Below are 9,800 nucleotides of genomic sequence, written 5' to 3'. Positions count from 1 at the left end.
TTTCTTACCCACACCTGTCATATTAAGTTGTATGGATTACTTTGATGCTGCCTTTATATGCTTTTTTGAGCCATCATTCACATGCATTGTATGACCTCCAGAGCTGAGAAATTCTTCTGCAAATCTTAATTTATGTTCAGTAGATTAAAGATAGTTATAAACATCTGGGATGGCAAGAGGGTGAGAAAATGATGAGAGAATTTTTGGCTGAACTATTCCTTTAAATGCTGTCCAACTTTATCAGTATCAACCTGAGCTACTTTGCAAATATGCCTCTGGTATAAAGTGAGAGAGAGTGAGAGGAAAAAGTTTTCTGTAGAAAAAATTTAGACTTTCTGCACTTCTGTAGACTTACTGCAAATTATCATTACCATAACTGGGTGGACAGAGTTATTGTATAGCGAATAGGCATCATTGATGACTAAATATGTCTGATTTTACTGTATGTGTTGAAGTATATTCATCTGTCTGAAGTCAAAAACCTGCTTTCAGAAGTTCAAACAAGTTGTTTTTGCAGCTTAGTATCATTAATTACTCTTTTTGGACTAGAGGAAGTTTTGAAAATTACTCCATGTTTTCATAAGAACTCTTGTCTCAAAAGATTATGGAACATTTTATTTTAGTGTGTGTGTGTGTGCGCGCGTGTGTGTGTTTGTGTGTTTGTGTGTATGTGTGTGTGTTTGTGTGTTTGTGTGTACGTGTGTGTGTGTGTGTGTGTGTGTGTGTGTGTGTGTGTGTGTGTGTGCCAAATGTCCCCACAAGGATAGGAAAACCTGAGATCATCTACCTTGTGGGGCCCATTCAGTGGTTCCCATGAGAGAAATGGCTGATTAAACATATTAAACAGTGTTTGATTTTTTTGTTTATGTAAAATGCAAAAATGTTTCTATGAGTGAAAGGTTTAGGGGTAGGGCTATGGTGTTTAAATTATCGTAAGATCTGTATCAAATTAATAAAATGTATGAATGTATTTGGAGAGTTTCCACAAATATAAAAACAAGTGTGTGTGTGGGGGGGGTTGACTTTATGAAATAACTACAATCTTAATTTCACTAAATGTTCTGTAAGATTGTAATAATTTTTTGCAATAAACATGCAATAAGATGCGTGTTTCAAGTTCGCTCATTTGTGAAACTGGCTTCAGAATCTCCAGTGGCCACTACAAGCCATTACAACGACGTCATATAGCACAAATGTGGTCAAGGACACCGGGAAGCCCCGCCCATATTCCAAGATTGCCATGATTGGCTAGCTTGTCCATTCTACACACCCCATTGGAGGAAATAATTACATCGTCAGGGGAACCGCCTTCACAATAGGAAGAGATCGGCACTGGTGAGGAAAACGTGTTTTTACTGTGCCATGTTTAGGGCTTTTATTTACAGCGTTGTTCTAATTGAAGATAGAGGGTGTTATCCAACTTCGTATTTGAGCAAGAAGTCAGCGTTTAAGGATATCACGAGGATATTTTTATTCTACAAACAATACGCTAATTTGTCTTGTTTGTTAGCAAACCACAGTCGTCTATTTATAGATAGAACATGCATTATAGTAAAGGTATATAGCCCTCCGTGCAGAAATGGACTGGAGGGACTGCACAGTAATGTTTTGAATTAAAACGGAGTGCGCTGATCCACGGGGTGGTCTCCGTTATTGCCCGCAAATGCAATGTTGGAAAGTTAAATTCTTTAAAAAAAAAAAAATGTTATCAAAGCTACAATCGTTACATAAATTGTAAAGCTCAGCGCATGTTATGTAAATTTTAGTCTGAAAATATTTAAGTGGAACAATAATTTTGACAGTTTGCCTGTAAAAGGAAGGTTCAGACATCAACCACTAGATGTCGCCAAATCATTATGAATTTTGTTTCCATTTAAAACGATAGTTCACGCAAAAATAAATATTCTCTGGTCATTTACTCACTCTCATGCCGTTCCCAGATGTGTATGACTTTCTTTCATCTGCTGAACTCAAATTAAGCTTTTTAGAAGAATTTCACAGCTCTTTTGGTTCATACAGTGCAAATGAATGGGTGGCAAATTTTTGAAGCTGCAAAAATCACATTAAGGCAGCATGAAAGTAATCCATAAGACTCCAGTGGCTAAATCATATCTTCTAAAGCAACATGATAGGTGTGGATGAAAAAACAGATCAATATTTAAGTCCTTTTTTTTAAATACTATATAAATTGTCCTCCCTGCTCAGTCACTCTCACATTCTTGGTGTGTTTTTGGCGATTCACATTTTTCATGCATATCGCCGCATACTGGGCATAGAGAATAGTTTCCTAGAACTTCCCTAAGCCCAAAAAATGAGTTAAATATTGGTCTTTGTCTCACCCGCATCTATAATATCACCTCTGAAGATTTGGATTAAAACACTGGAGTCGTATGGATTACTTTTATGCTGTCTTAATATTCTTCTAAAAATCTTCATTTGTGTTCTGCAGAGGAAAGTCATACACATCTGGGATGGCATGAGGGTGAGTATATAATGAGAGAATTTTTTTTGTTGGGTTGGGAACTATCCCTTTAATGTGTCTAGGTATCTTGGTTGGCAAGTAACATGGACAAGAACTTTTTTTATTATTCTTAGTTTTTACAGTGTAGGTAAAATTGTATATGTGAAAGTGTATATTTAAAAGTAAATAAATTATTTTTTATCTTTTGCACTGAAATAGGACAGTGAGGTCCAATAGTCAGAAACCTCATTGTAAATCAGGGATTTTTTAATATATATATATATATATATATATATATATATATATATATATATATGAGTTTAAGGAGGACGAAGAAAGTTTCTGTCCTACTTCCTGGTCTCTAATTAAATGTAAGCAAATGTATGGGATTAACCATGTTAAAGGGATAGTTCACTAAAAAAAAAAAAAAATTCTGTAATCATTAAATCACCTTCATGCTGCCCTTAAACCTATATACAGTGGGTACGGAAAGTATTCAGACCCCCTTACATTTTTCACTCTTTGTTATATTGCAGCCATTTGCTAAAATCATTTAAGTTCATTTTTTTTTCCTCATTATTGTACACACAGCACCCCATATTGACAGAAAAACACAGAATTGTTGACATTTTTGCACATTTATTAAAAAAGAAAAACTGAAATATCACATGGTCCTAAGTATTCAGACCCTTTGCTGTGACACTCATATATTTAACTCAGGTGCTGTCCATTTCTTCTGATCATCCTTGAGATGGTTCTACACCTTCAATTGAGTCCAGCTGTGTTTGATTATACTGATTGGACTTGATTAGGAAAGCCACACACCTGTCTATATAAGACCTTACAGCTCACAGTGCATGTCAGAGCAAATGAGAATCATGAGGTCAAAGGAACTGCCTGAAGAGCTCAGAGACAGAATTGTGGCAAGGCACAGATCTGGCCAAGGTTACAAAAAATTTCTGCTGCCCTTAAGGTTCATAAGAGCACAGTGGCCTCCATAATCCTTAAATGGAAGACGTTTGGGACGACCAGAACCCTTCCTAGAGCTGGCCGTCCGGCCAAACTGAGCTATCGGGAGAGAGGAGCCTTGGTGAGAGAGGTAAAGAAGAACCCAAAGATCACTGTGGCTGAGCTCCAGAGATGCAGTCGGGAGATGGGAGAAAGTTGTAGTAAGTCAACCATCACTGCAGCCATCCACCAGTCGGGGCTTTATGGCAGAGTGGCAGACACATGAAAGCCCACATGGAGTTTGCTAAAAAACACCTGAAGGACTCCAAGATGGTGATAAATAAGATTCTCTGGTCTGATGAGACCAAGATAGAACTTTTTGGCCTTAATTCTAAGCGGTATGTGTGGAGAAAACCAGGCACTGCTCATCACCTGTGCAATACAGTCTCAACAGTGAAGCATGGTGGTGGCAGCATCATGCTGTGGGGGTGTTTTTCAGCTGCAGGGACAGGACGACTGGTTGCAATCGAGGGAAAGATGAATGCGGCCAAGTACAGGGATATCCTGGACGAAAACCTTCTCCAGAGTGCTCTGGACCTCAGACTGGGCCGAAGGTTCACATTCCAACAAGACAATGACCCTAAGCACACCGCTAAAATAACGAAGGAGTGGCTTCACAACAACTCCGTGACTGTTCTTGAATGGCCCAGCCAGAGCCCTGACTTAAACCCAATTGAGCATCTCTGGAGAGACCTGAAAATGGCTGTCCACCAACGTTTACCATCCAACCTGACAGAACTGGAGGGGATCTGCAAGGAGGAATGGCAGAGGATACCCAAATCCAGATGTGAAAAACTTGTTGCATCTTTCCCAAAAAGACTCATGGCTGTATTAGATCAAAAGTGTGCTTCTACTAAATACTGAACAAAAGGTCTGAATACTTAGGACCATGTGATATTTCAGTTTTTCTTTTTTAATAAATGTGCAAAAATGTCAACAATTCTGTGTTTTTCTGTCAATATGGGGTGCTGTGTGTACAATAATGAGGAAAAAAAAATGAACTTAAATGATTTTAGCAAATGGCTGCAATATAACAAAGAGTGAAAAATGTAAGGGGGTCTGAATACTTTCCGTACCCACTGTAAATTTCTTTCCTCTATGGAACACAGATGGAGAAGTTAGCAAGAATGTTAGCCTCAGTTACCATTTACTTTCACCCCAAAATTATTTATTCACCCTCATGCTCACCAGATATGTATGACTTTGTTTCTTCTGTAGAACACAAATGAAGGTTTTTAGAAAATATCACAGCTCTGTAGATCCATACAATGCTAGTGGATGGTGGCTAGAACTTTGAGGCTCCAAAAAGCACTTAAAGGCAGCTTATAAGTAATCCATAAAACTCCAGTGGTTTAATGTCTTCAGATGCCATATGAGAGGTGTGGGTTAGAAACAGATCAATATAAGTCCTTTTTTACTATAAATCTCCACCTTTGACCAACCCCGACCAGTAGATGGCGATATGCACAAAGAATGCGAACTACCAAAAAAAAGCAATTAAAATATTGAAGTGAAAGTGGAGATTGATGGTAAAAAGGGACTTAAATGTTGATCTGTTTCTCACCAACTCCTATTATATCGCTTCAGAATTTATGGATTTAAACACTGGAGGCAAATTGGATTACTTTTATTTTATTGGCTTACTTTATGTGCTTTTTTGGAGCTTCAAAGTTCTGGGCACTATTCACTTGCATTGTATGGACCAATAGATATTCTTTAAATAATTTTGTTTGAGTTCTGCAGATGGAAGAAAGTCATACACATCTGGGATGGCATGAGGGTGAGTAAATGATGAGATCATTTACATTTTTGGGTGAACTATCCCTTTAACTGCTTTGCACAAATGGTCATATGTTTGTGCTTCCATTGAAGCACACAAGAAAGATTGGGATAATACTGGGATAACTTTTTTGCTCAAACTTGAATGTTGGCTGTCCTTAAAGCAAAAGATTTATAGCAAATATTAAAAAAATCTCAAATTCAAGCAACTTTTTTTTTATCAGACTTTTCACAAATTAAGTAAATGCTGATAATAACATTTCCTATGAAATTTCCTAGAAAAGAATGCAAAATAGACCCACCATTGTTTGTACCATTTTCATTTAATGTAAATAAAGGAGAATGGCAGCCACACAGAAACTGACTTATCGGTTACCACCTTTGCCCACCATCGGGGAGATCATCAAACTGTACAATCTGAGAGCAGAGAAACAGCTTTCCCAAAACTTCCTCCTGGATATGAGACTCACAGGCGAGTAAACTACTGCTCACTCAATTTTAAATGCATTAATGGTGTAATTTTTACCTTATTAAAAATGTTTTACTCGTACAGACGTGGTACAATAGTTCTTTTGAAAAATATGTTTCATGCCAAGTCATGTACACTCACTAATACTACTATTAGCTTTATCATAATAACCCCCCTGTTATTGGACACTTTTGCTCAAAGAATAAATTAATAATGGCTGACTGTGAATAGCATATTTATGCAATGTCATCTGCAACTAAAAATATTGATTCTGCTTTACTGCATCCAAACCGCTAGGTGTCGTTGCAAGTGAAATATGACTGCCATATATGCCAGGTCTAAAACTAATGAGTGCAACTTTTAATATTAAGAATGTGGATACTGAATGTTAACAGTAACTTTAAATATGGATTTCAGATAAGATTGTCCGGCAGGTAGAAAACCTGAAGGATGCGCATGTGTGTGAGGTGGGCCCTGGGCCGGGGGGTCTCACCAGGTCTATTCTGAAAGCTGGAGCTGCAGACTTATTAGTGGTGGAGAAGGACACACGATTTATCCCTAGTTTACAGGTTTGCATATCCATATATGCATACACTGATGACCGGTTGAACTTATTCTAATTTAAATCCTTCTAGTAGCTTTATGTATTTTTGCACAAAGCTAATAATTATTGTCTTATACACATGTATGTTGTTGTAAAGACGTTTTGGGGTCTTCTTTTTTTTTTTTTTAAGCTTTTGTCAGAGGCTGCTCCTGGGAGAATGAGGATAGCACATGGAGATATCCTTTCATACAGACTGGACAGAGGATTCCCAGCTGATGTCACCAAGACATGGGAGGATGGTAAACATTGCATGTGATCTCAATTGCAGTGCAGTAAATAACTAATAATTTGCTATGGAAAATTATGAAAATAACTTTATTAATCTTAATGTCTCAGGAATAGTTCACCCAAAAATGAAAATTCTCTCTTCTTTACCCCGCACCGTATCAAATCAATATGCGTTATGCGCAACACAAACGAAGATATTTTAAAGAAGACATGATCTGAATATATCCATTTAATTCAAGTCAAGCTCCAAAAAGGACATAAAGGCAGCATAAAATGAATACATACAACTCAAGTGGTGTATGCCGTCTTCTGAAGCAGTAAGATCGCTTTGGCTGAGAAATCGATCAAAATGTTATTCCCTGTTCACTGTAAATACATGAATATTGAATTCATGAAATGAATTGGTTCATTTTATTGTATTTATAATCAATTAGATGAATTAATCGTTGAATTCCATCACATTTATTTAATGCAGTTGACATTTACCTAATTTGACATTTAAATGATTTCATTCTGTTCTGTATTATTTCTGGTGCAGTATTCAACATGTTTAAAAGGATTATATTGCTTTAACTATTTGAAATGTTAAAATGAAGAAACATTCTGTAATCATTTAATTATGACTTAATCGTTTAATCGTTATTTTGTTTACTGTAGTAGACAAAATGTATTTTCAGAAAGTTTTCAGAAGCTGAAATGAACTTTTCCCAAAAAGGGGCTATTTATTAATTTGTTTTTGAATTTTAGGAATTTAGAAATTTGAAGGTGTTTTTTTTTTCTCACTAAATAAAAAATATACAATATAATTATTTTATGTGAAGTACTTGCATATAATCAATTAAAATAAATTATCCATATAAATAACTAGATTGAGAATTTAAAACCTCTTACCCCTAAATTTTATCAGTATCAACATGTACTTTATACAGTACTATGTAGTGTGCCTAAATAGAGGAATTCTTTATGTGGGCGTTTTCTGCCCCCATATTATAAATTCCAGGTCATTTTTGTTACTTTTAGTTGCATTTTTTTTCCTGAGCCCTCATCATTTCTGACCATGTGTTTATACAAAATATATATATATATATATATGTATATACACTCACTGGCCACTTTATTAGGTACACCTGTACATCTACTTATTAATGTGATTATCCAATCAGCCAATCATGTGGCAGCAATGTAATATATGAAATCATGCAGCGCTTCAGTTAATGTTCACATCAACCATCAGAATGGGGAACATTTTTTTACCGTGGCATGATTTTTGTTGCCAGACAGGCTGGTTTGAGTATTTCAGTAACTGTTGTTCTCCTGGGATTTTCACACACAACAGTCTGTAGTGTGTATAGAGAATGGTGCGAAAAACTAAAAATATACAGTGAGTGGCAGTTATGTGGGCAAAAACAGCTTGTTGACAACAGAGGTCAGAGGAGAATGGCCAGACTGGTCCAAGCTGGCAGAAAGGCTATGGTAACTCAGATAACTGCTCTGCACAGTTGCAGTGAGCAGAATAGCATCTCAGAATGCACAACATGTCGAATCTTGAGGTGTTGGGTTACACTTCAGTTAGCCAAGAATAGAAAACTGAGGCTGCTGTGAGCCTACCATTTTTGTATCTCAGCAGAAATCCAGATTTGTCAGACCAGGCGATGTTTTCCAAACATGTACTGTCTGTTTGGTGAGCCTGTGCCCACTGCAGCCTCAGTTTCTTGTTCTATGCTGACAGTAGTGCTACCCAGAGGGGTCTTCTGCTACTGTAGACCATCTGCCTCAATGTTCAACGTGTTGTACATTCAGAAATGCTTTTCTGCATAGAACTGTTGTAACGTGTGTTTATTTGGGTTACTGTCACGTTCCCGTCAGCTTGGACCAGTCTGGCCATTCTCCTCTGACCTCTGTCATTAACAAGCCATTTTCACCCACAGAACTGCCGCTCGCAAGATGTTTTTTGTTTTTCGCACCATTCTCTTTACACTCTAGAGACTGTTGTGTTAAAATCCCAGGAGATCAGCAGTTACAGAAATATTTAAACCAGCCCATCTGTCTAAATAACTGAGATCAAATTCTTTTTCCCCCATTCTGATAGTTGATGTGAAAATTAACTGAAGCTCCTGACCCATATATGCATGATTTTTTACATTACACTGTTGCCACATGATTGGCTGATTAGATAATCGCATGTATAAGTAGATGTACAGGTGTACCTAATAAAGTGGCCATTGAATGTACATATGTGTGTAATAGTATATTGTAACTAAATCAAATTATTGTCACTGTACAACATTTTTCTGCCTCTTACCTTTGTCATATTATTGTAAAGTGGGTATGCTTAAAAATGTAACTATCAACTATATTTATAATATAAAGGATTCATAAATATTTTATGGTTCTAAAGCTGTAAAAGTTTTTAGAGTTTACATGCTGTGAATATGTTCATATTGTACATTTCAGCATCTATCCAAACATACCAATATGTATGTTTAAATGTTATGTACAAATAGCTATAATAAAGAGATCAGGCTAAATAATCTTCCCCTCTGTCAAAGATCTAATCAGATATCATATGCAATCATATTCAAAAAACCTGCATGTATACCCTGCACAATTGAACAAAGTGTGCCAGTTCGAATATGCAAAATGAAGAATGAGATTTTAGAGCTGCAGTGAAGGGTATGAGTGAGGAATAATCCAGGACTAGCTGTGCGTTAATTGATTCTCAATAGACAATGTGGAGGCGAAGAACCACCAGACACGAAGTGCATTCAAATTGTTTAACGCACACCTAGCTGTGGTGGATTATCCCGCTTATACCATGATCATTGCCAGCATTGATTAGTTACTGCGGTCACTGATTTTGCAGAGCAAATTTAGACTGGAAGAATAACAATAACGGTTAACTTTCTCTACGGGTCATCAGATCTAGAGTTCTACCCATTCTAAATCTGACACAGAGATAAAATACTGTGATAATATTACATTTATTTGAATTAAAGAAAAAAAAAAAAAGCTGTACGAATAACTGGAAAATGTTTTTTGGAAACCAAACACTCTTTAAAAACTGAAATTAAATGCACAATCCAGAAATAATAATAATAACAACCACATAATGTAAAAGGGTCCTGGCTCTGACACCCATCAGACTTGCTACACTATATTCCTGTCCAGAGGATATTTGAGCAGAGGCATAAAACTCTCACAATGTCTCATTATGGAGAACAGCAGAGCTGGCACATTAATATAGAACGGTG

The 9,800-nt window shown here is 36.6% G+C and overlaps 1 protein-coding gene across 2 annotated transcripts in view; it reads left to right on the top strand.

The window, feature by feature from the left end:
* Positions 1-1,311: 1,311 nt before the first annotated feature.
* The window catches only part of tfb1m (transcription factor B1, mitochondrial), a 66,193-nt gene continuing 57,704 nt past the window's right edge, over positions 1,312-9,800 (top strand). For both annotated transcript variants that reach the window (XM_052154145.1, XM_052154144.1), the window contains exons 1-4: positions 1,312-1,335; positions 5,587-5,720; positions 6,135-6,286; positions 6,452-6,560. In XM_052154145.1, the coding sequence (XP_052010105.1) occupies positions 5,591-5,720; positions 6,135-6,286; positions 6,452-6,560 (391 nt within the window). In that variant the 5' untranslated portion in view covers positions 1,312-1,335; positions 5,587-5,590. The remainder of the gene's footprint in view (positions 1,336-5,586; positions 5,721-6,134; positions 6,287-6,451; positions 6,561-9,800) is intronic.

Source organism: Xyrauchen texanus, chromosome 22 (genome assembly GCF_025860055.1).
Source record: "Xyrauchen texanus isolate HMW12.3.18 chromosome 22, RBS_HiC_50CHRs, whole genome shotgun sequence".
In the NCBI taxonomy this organism is placed as follows: domain Eukaryota; kingdom Metazoa; phylum Chordata; class Actinopteri; order Cypriniformes; family Catostomidae; genus Xyrauchen; species Xyrauchen texanus.
This window is presented reverse-complemented; position numbering and strand designations above follow the sequence as displayed.